The sequence below is a fragment of the Notothenia rossii genome, assembly GCF_949606895.1.
Source record: "Notothenia rossii genome assembly, chromosome: 5".
NCBI lineage: Eukaryota > Metazoa > Chordata > Actinopteri > Perciformes > Nototheniidae > Notothenia > Notothenia rossii.
Window position 1 is genome coordinate 43,779,760 of NC_136903.1, and position 20,383 is coordinate 43,800,142.

At 40.1% G+C, this 20,383-nt stretch overlaps 1 protein-coding gene across 1 annotated transcript; it reads left to right on the top strand.

The window, feature by feature from the left end:
• Window positions 1–16,973: 16,973 nt before the first annotated feature.
• LOC307038813 (uncharacterized protein) lies at window positions 16,974–20,200 on the top strand (the record flags this gene model as incomplete). The annotated part of the gene is made up of 3 exons (XM_079680490.1): window positions 16,974–17,695; window positions 18,109–19,974; window positions 20,135–20,200. Exons 1-3 carry the CDS (start codon window positions 17,459–17,461, stop codon window positions 20,198–20,200), a joined length of 2,169 nt encoding a protein of 722 aa, XP_079536616.1. The 5' UTR covers window positions 16,974–17,458.
• Between the last annotated feature and the right edge of the window lie 183 nt (window positions 20,201–20,383).

Genomic DNA, 20,383 nt, shown 5'->3' on the forward strand with positions numbered 1-20,383 from the left:
TCAAGATATTTTGCATGTCATGCATAAACACGGTGTCATCTTCTCCTTCAAACTGACGTGCTGCCCGTTTTTCAAAACAAGTTATTTTTCTGCTTCTTCATCCTCTGAATTTTCCTCCCCCGTCCCTCTTCCTTCAGCCAGCACAACAAGAATCAAGGTGGATCTGTGAAATGAAACACCTCTTCCCAAAGCGTGACTTCCCTATTGAGAGCATGCGTCTAGGGCAGTAGGGTCTAAACCAATTGCCCAGATAAACTAACATGCAGAACGTACGGTATGTTTGAAGACTAACCATTTATCCAGTTCAAGCTGTCTTTAAGATGTGACATTGCGCTCTGACTATTTCCCTTAAAATGGTGACAAACTATTACTTATTCTTAAATTTGACCTCTTGCTCCTTGGTTGAAAATGATAGTTGAAAAATAACTTTAAAAAAAAAAGACTCAAACAGCGAGGGACATTATACTGGTGAAAAAACTCTCAATTCTACAGATGACTCCCCCCACTCAACGCAATAAGTCCCTCCCTCCACTCAGCAAAGCATCTAAAACTAAGGACCCCACTAAGACGACAGTTTGAAAACTAGCTATGGATCTGAGAAAAACCAAGTCTCCCCCCGTGAGTTGCAGCCAGGAACAAACTCCTGGACTACCATCATCACCACCATTCTGGACACCCGAATCTTGCAGTACTACTGCTGCTTATTTTGCTCCTTGGGCCAAGACGTCTCTGTTTATGGACACAGTGAAATCAGTGTTGGTTGATATTGTGGAGAGGGTGATACATCGTTACAGAGAAGAAATATGCAACGGATGCCGAGTCAGTCACCCCGGCCAGAGGCAACACGATTGGCTGAATGACATGCCCGATTCTTTCTTCAGAAAAAATTACAACGCGTTAATGAAAAGACTCTGGCTCACCGACTTCATTACTGAGATCGACCAGACTCTTATTGATAAAGACATTTTCACGGATGATTGGAGGATCCAAGGCGCTTCGGAGGCTTTTCTGCACAATCTCAAAAATTGTAGACGCCTCAAGGAGAGACTTGAAAAGATCCATGCCGAGTTGGATGGAGAAGAAGAAGACTAATAACCTGCGGTTGGTTGAAGCCAGGGATTTTTTCTTTTTCGATACATTGAATTTTTCTTTAAAGTAAAATAAAAATGGGGAACTACTATGCAAAACGCTCGGTATATATTGATCAGAATGTAGTCAATACCCTTTTAATAAGTGTGGTGATGAGGACGATTGAAAACAGAGTGAATAGTGACCCTGTGTAAACAGAATGGCTGAAGTTTGTAAACTAGAAGACATTTTGGATATCGTTCGTTCTGGCAGTACTATTCCTGGTCATTGGGAAACGATTGTAAACGAAACATTTAAAGTGGTCCTGGAATCTTCATTTTCCGAAACATTCTGAAACATTACCGAAGAAATGAAACACACATCAAAAGTGTATCATGTGCTCTCATTGTATGCTCTGTTTGTAGATGTAATGCATCTTTGTGTCAAAAACAGCATACACATGAATATTTTGACTGAAGTGAAAAAACTCCATCATGATATTTCCAGTAATCTGGAGAATTCTAAGCTGGAGACGGTCCTGGGGATGTTACAATCAGTATAACTATTGATTTTGTGTGTGAAAATGTTTAAATGTAAATAGGACATTTAAAAAAAAAGAAAAAAAAAAGTGTTTTTTACATTTTAAAAACTGTTGTCTTCATTATAGCAAGGGGAGCGTGTCTGATACATGTGTATTACAGTCCTTCACATGCACTGTTGTCTTCATTATAACAAGGGGAGGGTAACAGTGAAGATGTATGATACATGTGTATTGAAACGTGCGTATTATACCCCCACAGAAACACAGAAACATGGAAACACAGCTTTTAAAAAGTCAAATAATCGACTTTTTAAAATAATGATTCTGTGTTTCTGTGGTTCTGTGTCTCGGTGTGTCGGTGTTTCAGTGTTTTTGTGTTTTTGTGTTTTTGTGTTTCTGTGTTTCTGTGTTTTCTGTGTTTCTGTGTTTCCAAGTTTCTGTGTTTCTGTGTCTCTGTGGTTCTGTGTTTCTGTGTTTCTGTAGTTCTGTGTCTCTGTGTTTCGGTGTTTCTGTGTGTCGGTGTTTCGGTGTTTTTTCAGTGTTTCAGTGGTTTCAGTATTTTCTGTGTTTCTGTGTTTCCATGTTTCTGTGTTTCTGTGGGGGTATAATACGCACGTTTCAATACACATGTATCATACATCTTCACTGTTACCCTCCCCTTGTTATAATGAAGACAACAGTGCATCTGAAGGACTGTAATACACATGTATCAGACACGCTCCCCTTGCTATAATGAAGACAACAGTTTTTAAAATGTAAAAAACACTTTTTTAAAATTTTTTTAAAAAAATGTCCAAATTACATTTAAACATTTTCACACACAAAATCAATAGTTATACTGATTGTAACATCCCCAGGACCGTCTCCAGCTTAGAATTCCCCAGATTACTGGAAATATCATGATGGAGTTTTTTCACTTCAGTCAAAATATTCATGTGTATGCTGTTTTTGACACAAAGATGCATTACATCTACAAACAGAGCATACAATGAGAGCACATGATACACTTTTGATGTTTGTTTCATTTCTTCGGTAATGTTACAGAATGTTTCGGAAAATGAAGATTCCAGGACCACTTTAAATGTTTCGTTTACAATCGTTTCCCAATGACCAGGAATAGTACTGCCAGAACGAACGATATCCAAAATGTCTTCTAGTTTACAAACTTCAGCCATTCTGTTTACACAGGGATCACTATTCACTCTGTTTTCAATCGTCCTCATCACCACACTTATTAAAAGGGTATTGACTACATTCTGATCAATATATACCGAGCGTTTTGCATTGTAGTTCCCCATTTTTATTTTACTTTAAAGAAAAATTCAATGTATCGAAAAAGAAAAAATCCCTGGCTTCAACCAACCGCAGGTTATTAGTCTTCTTCTTCTCCATCCAACTCGGCATGGATCTTTTCAAGTCTCTCCTTGAGGCGTCTACAATTTTTGAGATTGTGCAGAAAAGCCTCCGAAGCGCCTTGGATCCTCCAATCATCCGTGAAAATTTCTTTATCAATAAGAGTCTGGTCGATCTCAGTAATGAAGTCGGTGAGCCAGAGTCTTTTCATTAACGTGTTGTAATTGTTTCTGAAGAAAAAATCGGGCATGTCATTCAGACAATCGTGTTGCCTCTGGCCGGGGTGACTGACTCGGCATCCGTTGCATATTTCTTCTCTGTACCGATGTATCACCCCCTCCACAATATCAACCAACACTGATTTCACTGTGTCCATAAACAGAGACGTCTTGGCCCAAGGAGCAAAATAAGCAGCAGTAGTACTGCAAGATTCGGGTGTCCAGAATGGTGGTGATGATGGTAGTCCAGGAGTTCGTTCCTGGCTGCAACTCGTGGGGGGAGACTTGGTTTTTCTCAGATCCATAGCTAGTTTTCAAACTGTCGTCTTAGTGGGGTCCTTAGTTTTAGATTTGCTGAGTGGAGGGAGGGACTTATTGCGTTGAGTGGGGGGAGTCATCTGTAGAATTGAGAGTTTTTTTACCAGTATAATGTCCCTCGCTGTTTGAGTCTTTTTTTTTACAGTTATTTTTTCATCTATAATTTTCAACCAAGCAGCAAGAGGTCAAATCTAAGAATAAGTAATAGTTTGTCACCATTTTACGGGGGATAGTCAGAGCGCAATGTCACATCTTAAAGACAGCTTGAACTGGATAAATGGTTAGTCTTCAAACATACCATACTTTCTGCATGTTAGTATATCTGGCCAATTGGTTTAGACCCTACTGCCCTAGACGCATGCTCTCAATAGGGAAGTCACGCTTTGGGAAGAGGTGTTTCATTTCACAGATCCACCTTGATTCTTGTTGTGCTGGCGGAAGGAAGAGGGACGGGGGGAGGAAAATTCAGAGGATGAAGAAGCAGAAAAATAACTTGTTTTGTAAAACGGGCAGCACGTCAGTTTCAAGGAAAAGATGACACCGTGTTTATGCATGACATGCAAAATATCTTGAAGCCCTACAACCACAAAAAAAAAAGATTGTGTTAAAAATATGGCAAAAAGTCGTAATATTGTATAATGTATTGTTTCATCGAAACAGTGTTAAAATTACAAACTTGCCTTTTAGAGTCGCAGTCTTTTACAAAAATTCTGTTTTGTTAAGAGCTACCAAAACATAGAAAACATCGCAATTATTCCCAAAACAAACTGGGATTGGGGACATCGATAACATATTTTAATGTTTAATTTTCTTCAGGGCCACCGTAGTGCACATTGATGAACACTTTAAAACAAAAATAATGCTTACAAGTGTAAATGAGCCGGATTTTAGCTTTGAGCTAATTTCCATCTATAGTCCCGTCACATACAGCATATAAGAACATGACATTTATATATATATATACAGCAAAAATAAATACATGATATGCAGAAAGAGCATGAGCAGCATATTCAAGGATGGTACAGTGGTGGTATGACTTTGGCTTTCTGTCAAACAACTGGATAGCTCTCTTGAACAGCTGTTCTATGGGTTTCAGGTGTGTGGCACAAGCAAACGACCAGTTTGTAAAACAGTATTCAATGTGGGATAGAATCATACAGTGGAGGTATGACTTTGCAGCATTGACAGTTAAGAAAAAGGTCTAATTTGTTTAAAATGTTGCAAGTTGAATTTAATGGTATTGGATACTTTCTGGATATGTTTCTTAAAAAGTCAAGTGCGAGTCCAATATGACACTCTCTGTTCAAGATACTTGCACTGGGAGACTAGTTCTATTTCTGCTCCATTTAAAAATACATTGGATCCTTCGATCCTTAAAACTAGAACACTCATGGCTGGCTTACGGTACAAACTTCATCACCTTTTAACAAGAGAGTAAGTATATAAAACGTTATTTTGTATATTTTACACATCAGCAGAAACAGAGAGAGATGGCAGGACACTGTGTTTTAGAGAGAACCCCTCCCCCCCTGCGTCAGCAAACGGCTTGCGCGGTAATACCATCGCCCAGATGGTCCGCTTTTAGTTTCCCAGACGGTGCTTGTCAGGACTCTTTTCACTTCTGGTGGCGGGGGGATATTTCCTTCTTCTTCCTCCACATTGGGGGGTAACAGTGAAAACTCTTCTTTGATCTCGCTTTTTGTTTGCGTTTCTTTGCTTTTTGTTGCAAATATCTTGTACACCGCTGGTTTCACAGTATTTTCTTGATGCACTACTTCTTCCGATACAATGGTTGCGTGGAGATCTCTGGAAGACACCAGAGTTAACACAGCCCAATCTGTTGAGGTCAACGTCGCTTTAACACTGTGGGGTCCATACGTTTCTCCATTCTTCAGATTGTAGAAATGCAGTTCATTCGCCATATAGTTGAATACGTATCCCCAAACATGTTCATTTTCCAGAAGCCATTTCTCTTCAAGATCTTCGACCAGAGGTGTTTGAACCCGGCACAGATACTGCATCCGTTTCTTGATTGGCGCTCCGGACGGATGGCGGTAAGTTGTCACAGGCGTCTCGCTGATTAAACCCATATCGAGGCGTCTCTTGGCCATTTTTTCTTTTTGGAAAGATGACTTGATGATTGGAAATGACTGGCTTTTTATCTGCACGGGGTTCTTTTTTTTTTTTATCTCACTCCACCCCCTCGGTCTTCTGACATCACATAATTGGGGCGGGCCCTTCTGTCACTTTTATGCATACTAATGTGATGGAAGCGGCATTTTGTTTTAATAGACTTGGGGGCGGGCCCACCTGTCACTTTTTATGCATACTAATGTGATTGAAAAAAATTGTATGATACACCATAAGGCGCAACAGTGGGGGCTTTTCACACCTGTGAATACACATCAACCCCCTCCTATCGACGGATCTCACACCTACTTGGGATATCACACCTACTTGAGATCTCACACCTCGATCAAAGGGGAGGCGGGACTTAGCTCATTTGCATAATGGGGGGAGGTGTGACCTGTCACTTTTTTATGCATACTAATGAGACGAAAGCGGGATGAATATTACTACTATTGTATTACACAAAACCATACCAAGAGATAATACATACAAGAGAATAACAAAACACACTTATGCTTCATAATAATAAAAAAAAAAATAATAATAATTGCTGATTTTATTCTTAATAGGAATATATAACAAGCTAAAAGATAAAATACTACTAACCCCATCCTTTATTTTAAATCTTATAACCTTTTTGATGACCATTTGAATGTCCTTCATAACTCATACAAACATTTAACATGTGTGAGAACACCCGAGCTAACCGGTATTTGTTATTTTTTATCACACATTAGCAAACAACTGCTTTGAATTGTTCTGATGATTGTTGTGGAGGCTTGTGTGGCTCTTAAGTCTGACATATAGCTTTCCTTAAAAGTGCACTTAACCAGTGGAGAATGCAGACCTCTTTACTGAATAGGAATTTGTTAAGTATATTTCCTTTGAAAATGTCTCTGTTGTCGACTGTACTAGGGGTAAATTCATTTTAAACTTCCTGACTTTTCATTAGCTAGGTTATGTTGTTGTGTAAGAGTTAGCTGAAACGTGGGGTCTTGCGTTAGCCATTGAGCTTAACCACCCTCTCAGCTGCCAATAGGCCATGATTAGCAGCTGAGGCTTATGGGAATATCCTTAATTGTTCAGGTATTTGATCAATTAAAGTAGCTAATGGAGAAAGTGAAATTTTGACTTACTTGTCCGGGAGCTAAAGCCTGATTTTTGGATGGACCTTGTTTCGTCTGATAAAGTTTTTTTCCTGCTGTTTCTTGTAGCTTGGAGGTACCTCTTCAAAATACAGGAGGGTGCCCGGTGATATCCCTTGAGCATTTTTGGATAGTAACCCCTTCATGGCCAAAATGCCAAAATCCCAGAAAAATAAGGATTTATGAGATTTCATGCAAAATACTCTAATCAAATGCACCCAATTTACTTTCTCCAATGTTTAATCAAAAGGAGTACAGGAGGGTGCCCATTGATAACCTTTTAACAATTTCAGATATTAACACCTTCATGCCCAAAACGACTAAATCCCAGAAAAATAAGGATTTATGAGATTTCATGCAATACTATTGAAATACTGTATATTCAAATCAAATGCATCACATTTGCCTTCCCCAATGTTTATATTCATACAGTGCATTGTATTCTAAATGAATTAATATTAACCCTTTCAAGCTGACCCAGCAAAACACACTTTTGCAGTTATATTATCATCTAGTGTTAGGATCTTGAGCATCCCACCCTGAAACATGCACAGAACATGGTGCATGGCAAACCATGCACTTTACAACTGCACTTTTTGGAGTCGAAAGGGGTCTCACTCTTGCAGCCACACCTGATCATCTCAATAAAATGGAATCTGGGACAAGTTTTGGCATCTTCTGGTAGATGGGTTGGGATCAGTGACCTGTTACACGTATCTTTTTTCCATCCAAATGGGTTCAGTGCTGGCAGCAGGTTTACATTGAGATTTCGCCACAACATTGCCTGAAAGTGGGCCCTCTTAACATTCTCAAGAAGGATACATTTGTTGGTGGTAGAGCAGCAAGGTTTGGAGCAGACATATGTCCTTTTCCATTCTTTTCCCCCCAGACAAGTAGCCTTGTGTGTGACATGTCTGTGCTCTCCTTTATGCCATAACAGGCTGAGGTGAAGGAAGTGGCTTGGTGGAGGACTTGCTGGAAAGGTGCATCCATGTTGCCAATGGCTGACAGTTCGGACCCAGCTTTGAGGACATTAGCCGCTTTCACACCAAATACTTTGCCGTACTTAGTTCCCAGTACTTAGTCCCGCTGAATTCTTTAGTCCCGGAACTGTCCTAGTAGATCGCGTTCACACCGGAATAAGTCCCTGAGGGAGGATTAGGCAAATGAAGCCGCTGACATCACTTCTTCTTCTTCTGCTCTGGGTTTAATGGCAGGCCGCAAACAACTTCACGGCGTATACTTCCACCTGTAGTCCCGGAGTTGGGGACTGGCTTCAGTAGAAGCTGCTGGGAATGTTCCCAGCAGCTTCTACTGAAGCCTTCCAAGTAAATCGCCAGAAGCGCCGACACCTCCTCATCTCCACTGCTCACATGTTTTCTTTTGTTTAAGTTAGTCTCGCTCCATTGGTGCGCTGGGCTAATGCTAATGCTAATAATGCTAATGTGAGCAAATAAAATGGTGGCTTCACAAAACTTTTCAGAGTTTTACGGGCTGTGGTTTGCAATTCGCCCAGCCAATCAGAAACTGGAACATTTTCCTCCCCAGCAAAGTACCACCTCTCTAGCAGGGACTATCTGGGGGTGAAAAGGTTCGCATTAACTAGGTTCTAGTTCCAGATATTTTTGGTGTGAGACCAAAATCCCAAGAACAATCGGCCTAGTTCTTGAGAAAAGTACTCCGGTGTGAAAGCGCCTTTTGATGACAGAGCCTTTTCCCAATCAATAGTAAGAAACTACAGTGTCACATCTGCTACTGCTGCCTGACATGCTGATTTCTTGAACCTGCAATACTCTGTGTGAGAACAACATACACCATAGGAATACATGCTATTGATAAGCTTCTTGGACGCTACCATTTTTCCTGCTAGGTCTACTTGCAAGCGAGTTGCCTGAGACTTGAGAGTACTTGTGACAATTGAACCTATGAGCCGTGCAGGAAGGGTATTATCTAGCTTTGGAGAAACCTTTGCTAACAACATGAACAGAAAGTCACTCACTGACTCTTTGATCATGTCCTTATTAATGCTGATGTTATAGTGTCCCTTGTCCATATCAATGTTTTTCACATCCTGAATGATTTGCTTGCTAGCTCTCACTGCGATGCTCTCCATTTCCTCCTCGTCATCATTCACAAGTCGAAGAGTCTACGAGGCACAACTACGAAAAGCAATGATGTCAGCTATCCCGGGTGAGGATAGTACCAGAAGATCATTGCCAAATGTCTGCTGGAGTTGCCGGATGAGGGTCCTCCTAGAAAGCTTATCCCCATGAAGGTCTGCATAGAGTGCAAACAGTTCAACAGAATTCCACATGTTTGACCGGTCAGCTGTCATCTTCTCTACAACTGACGTAAAGGGAGGATCTTCGTCAGTGTCCTTTGAACTTCTAACCGCCTGCCCTGGCAGTGACCTAAATTGGACAACTATTTGTCGACAGTCAACATGATACCGGGCATCTGCAGCATGCAGATCACTAATTGTCCCCTGAAGACGATGTTGGACACTTTTCGAAACAGCATCCTTTAGTTTTCCACAAACTTCTAATCGAGACTTCTTGGTCTCCAATTCTCGGAATAAGAATGCAGCCCTCCATCTGGATGGGTTCTTCTTGTCAATGTTAAGATTGCAAAACTCACCACAGAAAACACAATGCTTTTGAAAATGGAAAGGTTCATCTGAGTCCCCTGACTGTGAGCGCCTGGTCACCTTGCAAGGAACTTTTGAATCTGTTTCTCCAGCCCTCTGACGTTTGTGCCGTTCACATTGAGTCTTTGAGGTGTAAAATGAAACACGACTTTTATGGCATTTCAAAGTGAATTTGTTGTTATTGTCCAATGTTTCTGGAAGCTCAAAGTGTTTTTCATCACCATATATCTGGATAATGTTTGCTTATCTGACTGCTCCTGCAGAGATCAACGGTTCCTTCTTCACTTGGCAGTTAAACCTCCAACTGAAGTAGCACTCATCAGGCACTGGATCCATAACCAATGTAAACCCTGTAAAGAAAATAGATAATAATAAAAAAGGTTAATACACTTACATCCATCTATGCTAACATTTTATTTTAATAGCCTACCCATTTCCAGTGTTATTCTTGATTTACATTGAATGATATTATTACATTACATTGCATTTAGCTGACGCTTTTATCCAAAGCGACTTACAATAAGTACATTCGACCAGGAAGATAAAAATTTGAAGAAAACAGAATCCTATAAGTACAGGGTTTCATAGAGCCAAACATTTCAAGTGCTACTCAATTGGCTTTAGATAAGCTGGTCCTTTATTAGTGTATAACTGCTTTGTTAGAAGTTCTTTGTTAGTAATTCTATCGCTCGAAGTGGAGTCGAAAGAGATGAGTTTTCAGTCTGCGCCGGAAGATGTGTAGGCTATCTGCTGTCCTGATGTCAATGGGGAGCTCATTCCACCATTTTGGAGCCAGGATAGCATGCTAACAGTAGACTACATCAATAGCTATGAGAAAGAAAAACACATTTATAATAATGTGAAATAATAGTCAATATAAGATATAATAGTGTCAACAATAATCTTATAAATATAAAATACTTACAGATTATGCTTCATCAAGGGCATAAAAGAAGTGGATGGACGATCCAAAGAGTTGCATTCCCCAGTGTGTTTTTGTCTTGACTAGCAAACTCAAATAGCTAGGAATAATACAGGAACGGCACCAATGGGGCCCCAAATACCAAATACAATCTGGAGGCAGAATACGTTTGACAACAACATCTTGCAATTATGGTTTGATTGCATAATCACAGGGTATATTACACTTTAGATGAAATGGTTACAACATGTGTTAGACGTGACATGAAAAGCATATCAAAAATATATTAAAAAATCCATTGTTCTGGATCTCAAAAACTCAATGGGTGTAGGAAGGTTAATCTGCAGACCTGTTTTGCTGGCTTGGCATAACAGGGTTAATATTCATTAATTTGGAACACATGACTTCCTTTATGAATACACATTGGAGAAAGCAAATTGGCTGCATTTCATTTGAGAATTTTGCATGAAATCTCATAAATCCTCATTTTTCAGGGATTTGGCCATTGTGGGCATGAAGGGGTTACAGCAGAGAAAACATTTTTATCAAATGAAACAAGGTTCAACCCCACGGCTCCCGGATTATACCACCAATACCACCAAAATGCTTACGTGAATGGGGACGTGAATTTAATAATGTACCAAATGTTTCTCTGAACCACCCAAGCATCATTACCATTCATACTCTATGAACCATAGATATCTATACTAAATGTCATTGCACTCCATCCAACAGTTGTTTAAACTTTAGATATTTCACCAAAAAACAATCATTTTTGACAACATCACATTGACCCAAACTCATTGTTTTTCCATTGCAAAAATAAATCCAACCTATTTAAAAGCTGTTATAATCAGAAAATACTCATTATAATCGCATTTAAACCTATTGTTTAAGAATGGCTCTAAAAGTAGATTCAACTGTTGTACAGATACTATTTATTGCTCTTTGTCCTCATGGAGGGAACTTCACAACACATCATCTGATGCAATTCTGAACCAAGTAAACATCCACAGCTAGTACACCTGATAATGAATAAATAAACAAGCCTTCCGCTGATAATCCACCCTACAGTAAGATATAATTATTTACTGTTTTTACATGAATTTATTAATAAGAGACATTTTGTGATTAATACCTATAAAAATGTTGGATGAAATAGCTCGAACCAATATTCTGAGACCTCAGAGTTAGTCACTAATAATAATAAAATGACTTCATTACTTCAATCTTAACGCTTAATATATTGACATACTTTTTTGTATTCAAGAAAGGTTCTGCTTTTAGCGTGTTTTTTACTTTGAATAGAGCGCAGCATGATAAGTAAATACTATACCCCTTGGAACTTTGTACCCTGCCATTTAACCCTCACCGTATCACTTTGACAAGAGCCTCGCTCATTCTATCTCTTGCTGCTGGGGAGGGAAATTGTGCACAAACAAATTGTGATCATGACTACAAATCAAGAAAGCAAGATGAATAATTAAGAGTAAAACAAATATTTAAAGCAAAAGAGAAGGGGATATATTAATGAAGACTTACAAAACACCATGCTGTGGGTACGTGGTTTGATGGACTACATATAATATAACATACGGTTTAGTATTAGCCTAACTAGCTTACAGTTTATAATGAACAAAATGAAGCAAGAAAATCGAATCTTTAGTGACTGAAGTATTAGCTCCAGGTTTGGTGCTTTCTAGTACTACAACAGTCAAAGCAGTGCCTTTCCTCTGCCTGATCTGTTTTCTGAGGATTTACAGAATTATTCTAGGTCACATTGAAAAATCAATCCTCAGGTCAAAGGTCAGTCCACAGTGTCCTCATGTTCCCTCCACCACAGAACCTGGACATCCTTTCCTCTGCAACAGCACAGTGTCAATACACGTATGCAAACAGACGGCATTTGCCTCAGAGCCAGTGGCGGTTCTAGACCAATTTGACCAGGGGGGCCAGGCTGGGGCCAGTTATTTCATGAGAGGGGCACAATAAAAGCGGGTTAAAAAGACAAAGACAGTATAAAGTCATTGTGGAAAATAAACATAAAATACAGTAATTGGTATTTGTTTTTGTAAAGGTATTTGTTTTAGTACATTTAAGTTACAGTCCTTTGTTTCAGTCGTTTGTTTAATTTAGAGTATTTGTTTTAGTAACTTTAAGTGACAATTTAATTAAAAAACTCAAACAGTATTTGCTTTTATAAGGTAATGAACAGTTTAATCTCCACTGTACATCCGGGTTTCTGATTTGATTTAGTTCCAATAAATCGTAATATTGTAACCTTTTTTTTGGAGGGGGACCACAGAGGGTCGCTGGTCAGCGTTCCGCCCTAGAACCGCCCCTGCTCAGAGCTGTTTCTTTTTGACAGTTCTCTTCATGGTATTTGACCGTCATGCAGACAGTTGCTGCTGCATCTGATTCTCTGAATAAGGAGACGGGCATATTACTGACCAAAATGTGTCTTAAAACTTTAGCTAATTTGGGAGTGCCTTCAAATCCTTTCCTCTTATATCCAGCAGGGGGCAACTTTCCTGGTTTCAAAAATAAGTGTGGTTGTATAGACTAGAGGTTGCGCTAGACTTTTTCACTGCCCGTCATTTTGACGGACAGGATCGGGGGGCGGGGGAGGAGAGCACGGTCGTGAACTGTCAACGGGGGTGAGGGGGGGGCGAGCACAGTCGTCAACTGTTAGCGTTGTGTTATGCATGCCCACTGCACCTCGCGGGAGTGAGCACAGCGTAAAGCCAAAACTCACAGACATTTCAATGATTTGTACGGCAAAGTTGGGTTTGGAAACGGTATCATTTCCTTTTTGGCAGGTACTTTGACGCTGTTCCGAGTTTGACCTAATCCGTCAAAATGACCGACTGCTTTCAGATTTTTCCGTCATTGTTAAAAAAAATCTGTCATAGACAGAAAATATTCGGTTAACGCGACCTCTGGTAGACATCTATGAAAAATGTATCCTACTTCTCATTTGATTTATTTCATCCTTTCCTGACAATTGTATTGTCTTAAAAGCTAGTTATTTCTATTATTCTTCGATAAAGCTAAATGTTCTTTTTGAAGATTAGGGTCCTATTGCTAGCAGAATGCTATCACAGCGTGGTTATGCTAGTCTTGTTATTGGTTAACTACTTTAGTTGAGTAAAGTTAGAACGATATTGGCAGATTCGGATTTCACGGATCAATAACTCATGAACAAGACATTGTTCAGACACAAATTACGTCTCCGAAGCACCGTGGTAAGGTTGACAACGAACTACAATCACATTTTGATCAAAAAAAGCCAATACGTGCCGTCCTCTAAGCTGGACACATTACATTGTTCTCTGTCCGCAGCCGGACAAGAAACGAGTGCTCAGGGACCGTCTGCAAAGTGCAACACCGAAAAAAGAGAATACAATAATATTCAATAACGTTACAATTATACAGTATATTACTACGAAACTCACTACACACATCAATAGTCTCCTGTTGCTCATACTACAGCAGAGAGTTTGGAAAAATATGGTTTGGAATAATTTTGGTGAATATTTATAATGTGAAATCTTCAATAAATATGGCATCATCTTCAATAACGTTACTATTATACAGTATATTTATACCAAACTCACTACACACATCAATAGTCTGCTGTTGCTCATACTACAGCAGAGAGTTTGGAAGAATGTGCTTTTGAATAATTTTGGGGAATATTTATAATGTAAAATCTTCAATAAACATGGCATCATCTTCAATAATTTTACTATTATACAGTTTATTACCAAACTCACTACACACATCAATATTACAACATTACATTTAGCTGACGATTTCATCCAAAGCGACTTACAATCAGTATAGTCCCCTGTTTGTTATACTCCGATACATTTGTATACATATTTTTGTGAACAAAACTAAATGTTTATTACAGATTTAGCCAAAGTTGAAGTCAACCTGTTAAGCCCCAAGGTCCCCGCCGGCGGGTACTTTACTTTTTTTTTTCACGACACTGTGTCTCAGGGCATCTTAATATTTAAGAACCTATTAATGTGTTATACCAGATTAACGGAAATAATCTCAGCTAACTGACGATACAAACCATTTTTACCAAAACAAAACATAAGTCTCCTAAGAAGCATCGAAATGACCCCTTAGCGAAAAATGCTAAGGGACTTTGACACAGAACTCAAGATAAAAGTACCCTTATTACTTATCGTAGCTGCACATACAAGACATCCGATTAAAGCTGAGGTTCCACAGATTATTTAGGTATATAGTATCATTCCTGAGTGATCCGAACTCGCGACAGGGGAAGCAAACACAGACATCACAACACGTACCTTTACGGAGCTTTTAGGGAGATCGTCTCACCGTAGCTGTCAATCTGATCAAAAGACGTGTTCAATGGCATTAAAACGATAAAAACGCGGCTGAATCAGTTAATCCATAGGTTGATAATGTGTCTGTGTAATAATTTTTTTAATTTATAATCCATAATTCTATTTTTATGTAAAAATCGGAGTGCAAAAGTTAGCTGCTAATGGTAGCCACCAGAGTTATCGCAGCTTCCAGTCTAGGATATGCGGCAGTCTAACACACACACATTACCAAATAAGGACTATGTGGGAGTTCCCCTCGATTCCATTGGCTCTGACGGTTAGAAAGAGATGTCACATGTCAAAATCCAGCAAGGGGCGCCAGAGATAAGGAAAATCCACCCAAATGGCCCCAGAAGAGTTTTTGTTTTGCTAAATCTGTCTAAAAAGTTCAAATATCACTTGTTTTGCATCAATCTTGATACACGGTACTTATTATATGTTGTACTTTGGATTCCTAAAGCTTTAACGGACAAAGACACTATAATTTACAGTTTTTTACCATGTTCAATCTGAATTTTCTTTAAAATAAAAGACATCTATATTGATTCTGACTTTTCTACATCAAACTCACAGGTTTATCATTACTTTGAGAAAAAAGTTAATTAATTTAACCCTTCTAGAAGGGAAGATATGGTCATTTGTTCTGGGAATGTCATTTTCGAGCCTGAAACCTGAAAAACAGGCTCGGTGCTTCCAGTAGCGGCGCTAGGGGGTGGCTACTTGGGCTCAAGCCCCGGATGTTTTCTGAAAAGCCCCGGATGTTTCACTTAAAAAAATTGTAAAAAAGATTATAAAATGTTTTTGTTGAAAACGTCTCGGGAGTGATGTGCAGTAACGGAGTCAACCAGAGACAGAGGCAGCCGCTGCGGGACAGCAGCCTGCGTACTGCGTAGCCTTCCCTGCCCTGAAGAAGAAGTGATCCTTCCTAGTGCCTGACGAGTTTTAAGCTAATAGCCTATAAAGTTATGGATATTAGAAAGTTATGTTCATTGAAGCAGGCGCCACAAGCTGCAGCAACAGCAGTATCAGCAGCTGACAACAATGCACCAGCAGTGAAGAAATGGATGATGTTTCAGGTTTGTGAATCTAATGGTGATATCTGCACTCTGGCTGACTGAGTAAGAAGTGAAAAAGAGTGATAATGTTAATGTTATTGCTAGTAAACATGGAGTAACCACACTAAGTATACCCTTATATGTTAGTATGTATACAGAACATGACTAAAAATTATCCTAAGATGTAACATTTACCCTTCATACTTCAGTCTACTTTTAAGACACTAAAATAACGTATTCCAATTTTTATTTTGTCTTCGCGCGTGGAATTATACCGGCTCTCGTTTCAGTACACATTGGCTGCGTTTCACTTCGGTTAAATGGATTCCTTGCGTCCCTCACTTTCGTCGTTTCCCTGCGACTAGTCCCTCCCACCAGGGAAGCATGGAGAGACGCAAGGAAACCACGAGAAGCAGGGAAATCAAATCAAATCAGGTTTTATTTATAAAGCACATTTTAAAACAATTTTCGGTCGAGACCAAAGTGCTGTACATGCAAATAATAAATAACACATTACTACATTCGCAAAGAAAATGAGATGAAAATTAGTTTTAAGAGCAACGGGACGTCCTTTCCTCCGGAGTGTCAAGTGAGGGCGACGTCCGTTTGTGATGACGCCGCACAGCTGATCATCTGACAGCAGGCTTGTTTGAGACGAGTTGCGGCTCGCCTCGAAAGTAAACGAGAATAGCCGATCGCAGCCGCGGGAGGTCTCAAAAAGCTTGACTGAAGTCGGACAGCTCGGAGTCGGCTTCTTCTTCTTCTTCTTCTTCTTCTTCTCTCGGTTTTTTGGCGGATTGCAAACAACTTTAAGGTGCATACCGCCACCTCCGGAGTCGGCTTGACTCGGTTTGCATTTATAAAGAATGCACAAATGTGTTTAATCGTTAATGTCAGATATGTACTAAGTAAATACATTTGTTCCTGCTCAAGATTAGATTAAACTTTAATGTTATTGCACAGATTACAGGTACTGAGACAACGAAATGCTACGGAGCCCTGGAGGGTTCATAGAGAGAAAAATAAATAAAAGAATTAAAGCGTGCGCACGCTTTAGTAACTCGTGCGCACGCTTTAGTAACTCGTGCGCACGCTTTAGTAACTCGTGCGCACGCTTTAGTAAAACGTGCGCACGCTTTAATAACTCGTGCGCACGCTTTAATAACTCGTGCGCACGCTTTAATAACTCGTGCGCACGAGATAGTTAGGTATATAATGTAGGCTACAGCACAACAGACCAGCCTTTCTCCCCGAAGCATGAAGAGGAGTTCACCTGCTTGATCGGTAAGTTAAGTTGATTATTAGCTTGCTATTAAACATGAATTGCTAGCTTAACTGTGTATTTGGCCATCTACCTGTTAGTTGTGCTGGCTATTTATTAAGCAGCCGACCGACATAGCCAACTTGCTAAGTTTAACAAGCTAATACCGGTAGCACTAGCAGCTAGGATAAATGGTGTCAACACTAGTTTTTCAACCAACTGTTCGTGGATGTAGTGATAAAAACACTTTTGATTGTGCATCAAGTGTAATGTTCTTATTTGTTATAAATAACACACGGTCTTGAATCTTTAGACTAGCTTCACTAGCCACTTTATTAGCCAACAAGCAGTACCAAGTTACATCTTGTTCTACTCACTTCTATATGTCAATATATGTTATACTGCCACCTAGTGGTAACATATATGCATTGTAACTATGCATAAACATCTATCATTACATCAAGTTTTTTCAATGGATTTACAATGTCACCATAACATACTTTACAAATCCACAGTTCTTTGCAATCGTAAACGTTGTGAATGTTTGCAATTTATACTTTGTTTAATCCTCTTTCCAGAGCAGACAGTTGAAACAATGGATGCTGAGCTGAGGGGTTTGTTAATTAAGCGGAACATTTCTGAGGAATTTATCCAAAAGCTGGAAAATGAAAAGGTAAGCCACTTTACATATGTACGAATGTAAAGTGTGAATTGCGTACTACCTTTCCATGAGATGAAGAACAAGTCAAAGAACTGACAATCAATATTTTTGTTGAATCCAGAAAGCACACATTTTGGCCACAGTGAGGGTTAGTGTTGCTTACAAAAATCCAAATGGATTTTCTTTTTTAATGAAATTATTTTAGCAGGGATTGAATAACAGATTGTTGGAAATTTGGCAATACAAATAAAATTGGTAAGATGTTGAACATTTTAGGAGAGTATTCCCAATTGAAAGTGAATTTGAACTAATGTGGCTCAATGGTTTTAAGAGTCAAGTCATTCATAATTCTATTATTTATTTCGGCACATTAATATGTAATTATAATCATGCTCCCAACGATTGTTTTTGGTTTTTTTCTCCAGATTGATGCATCAGTAATACCTGCAATGACGGATGCTGACCTGGCAAAGTACATCCCTAAAGCTGGAGATAGAATAGCTACTGTTGCCTTCTGCCGGCATAACAATTCATCGCTTGACACAAAGAGCAGGAAAGACATAATGCTCACAAGGCTCCGACAGAGATTGGTCTCTGGTGAGGCACCAGTACCTGCAAAAAGAAAGCCATGGGCAGGAAATACAAGTGCTAAAAAGCAAGAGAGACGGGTTGAACTTGGATGGATGGATTTCGATGGAAAGCAGAAACGGTACAAACAAGTGAAGGCAATCAATGGTGGAGGAACCAGACACCTGATCATCAGCAAGGACAAAACATTAGTGGAAATCAAAGAAATGGCTGAAAACTTGTTTTTCCCCGATGGTTTTTCAAAGGGAAAGAGAAAGCTCTCATATTATTCAACTGAAATTGAATCTTCTCAGGTACAGGTCAGCAGTTCTAGCACTGTGGATAACTTGTATGAAGAAAGCAGAGTAAAAATCCTTAGATTGTACCTTCGTACCAAAATAAGGAAAGTGGAGCTGTCCTCAGATGAAGAGGAGGCAGAGATGCAGTTAACCTCAACCCCAGTTGTAGATCTTACTGGAAGTGAGCCACATTATTCAACTGATGTACAGGGGATCGATGACATGGTTCATCAAGAGATCGATCCTGAGATTATTATTGGGGCTATGGCAAATGATGGTGTGCAGTTAGATGACACACTACCGTGGAATGACCAGCCACCACATGGATTGGGCGACCCGCAACCTGCTCAGTGGAATGACCAGCCACCACATGGATTGGGCGACCCGCAACCTGCTCCGTGGAATGACCAGCCACCACATGGATTGGGCGACCCGCAACCTGCTCCGTGGAATGACCAGCCACCACATGGATTGGGCGACCCGCAACCTGCTCCGTGGAATGACCAGCCACTACATGGATTGGGCGACCCGCAACCTGCTCCGTGGAATGACCAGCCACCACATGGATTGGGCGACCCGCAACCTGCTCCGTGGAATGACCAGCCACCACATGGATTTGGCGAACCGCAACCTGCTCTTGTTACAGAGCCATGGAATGACCAGACAATGGATGAACTTGCTCCTGTTACACTGATTATCAGGAGGGGGCATTATCTCACTGACCTTATCAAAGCCTTCACAAACCCAGACATTTTAAACACTGAGGTGTTTATAAAGATGCGTCTACCCAATGGTAAACTTGAAGAAGGAGAGGGAAGTGGTGTGACCCGGGACTGCTTAACTGAATTTTGGACAGACTTTTATGAAAGATGCACCTTGGGAGGGAATGTAAAAGTTCCCTTTATTAGGCATGATTATCAGTCTGAAGAGTGGCAGGCAATTGCCAGAATCTTAGTAGTAGGGTGGAGGATTGCTCGCTATTTCCCAGTGAAACTGGCAGTACCATTCCTTGAAGAGGCACTGTACGCCACATCCACCAGTAGCTTAAAGGACACCTTTTTGCAGTACGTGTCTGAACAGGAGAGAGAGGTCCTTGTTAAGGCTTTGGAAGACTTCAACTCTGTTGACACTGATGCACTGTTTGATGCCCTTGAAGCACATGAGTGCCAGCAGGTTCCTACCAAGGACAATCTGATCCCACTGCTTTCACAGATGGGACACAAGGCTCTCATACAGGCACCAATGTATGTAATCAAGTGTTGGCGTCCCATTGTGGTGCACTTAGCAAGTGTGTTGCCACAAGATGCCCTGAATGATGTTATTCAGCAGAAAACACCAACTGGAAAAGCAGTGAAGGAGCTCCTTCAGTTCCCAGATGAGATGACTCCACCCCAGACTGCAGTTGCCCGCTACCTGAAGAGATATGTAGGTGAAGTTGATCTGAGCACCCTTCAGCTTTTCCTCCGCTTCTGCACTGGTTCCAATTTAATGGAACAAACTATTAAGATACAATTCATCGAAACCTCGAACTTCGAGCGAAGACCACAATCTCACACATGTGGCTGCCTTTTAAAACTACCTGTAGGGTACCACAATTATCCAGACCTCCGCAGTGATTTTAATAGTGTACTTACAAGCTCTGTGTGGGTGACCGATATCATCTAGACAAGAAGGAGATAGCGTCTATAGGTTGCACCCACAATTTCTACTGCAGTTATGGTTTTGAAAGGAACATTTAAAGACAGGAGATAATTTTCAAGGTGTAAAAGGCTTTCTTTCAGCATTTAACATTTTTTCTTAGCTAGACGCTACGTTTATATATGCACTTTGAAAC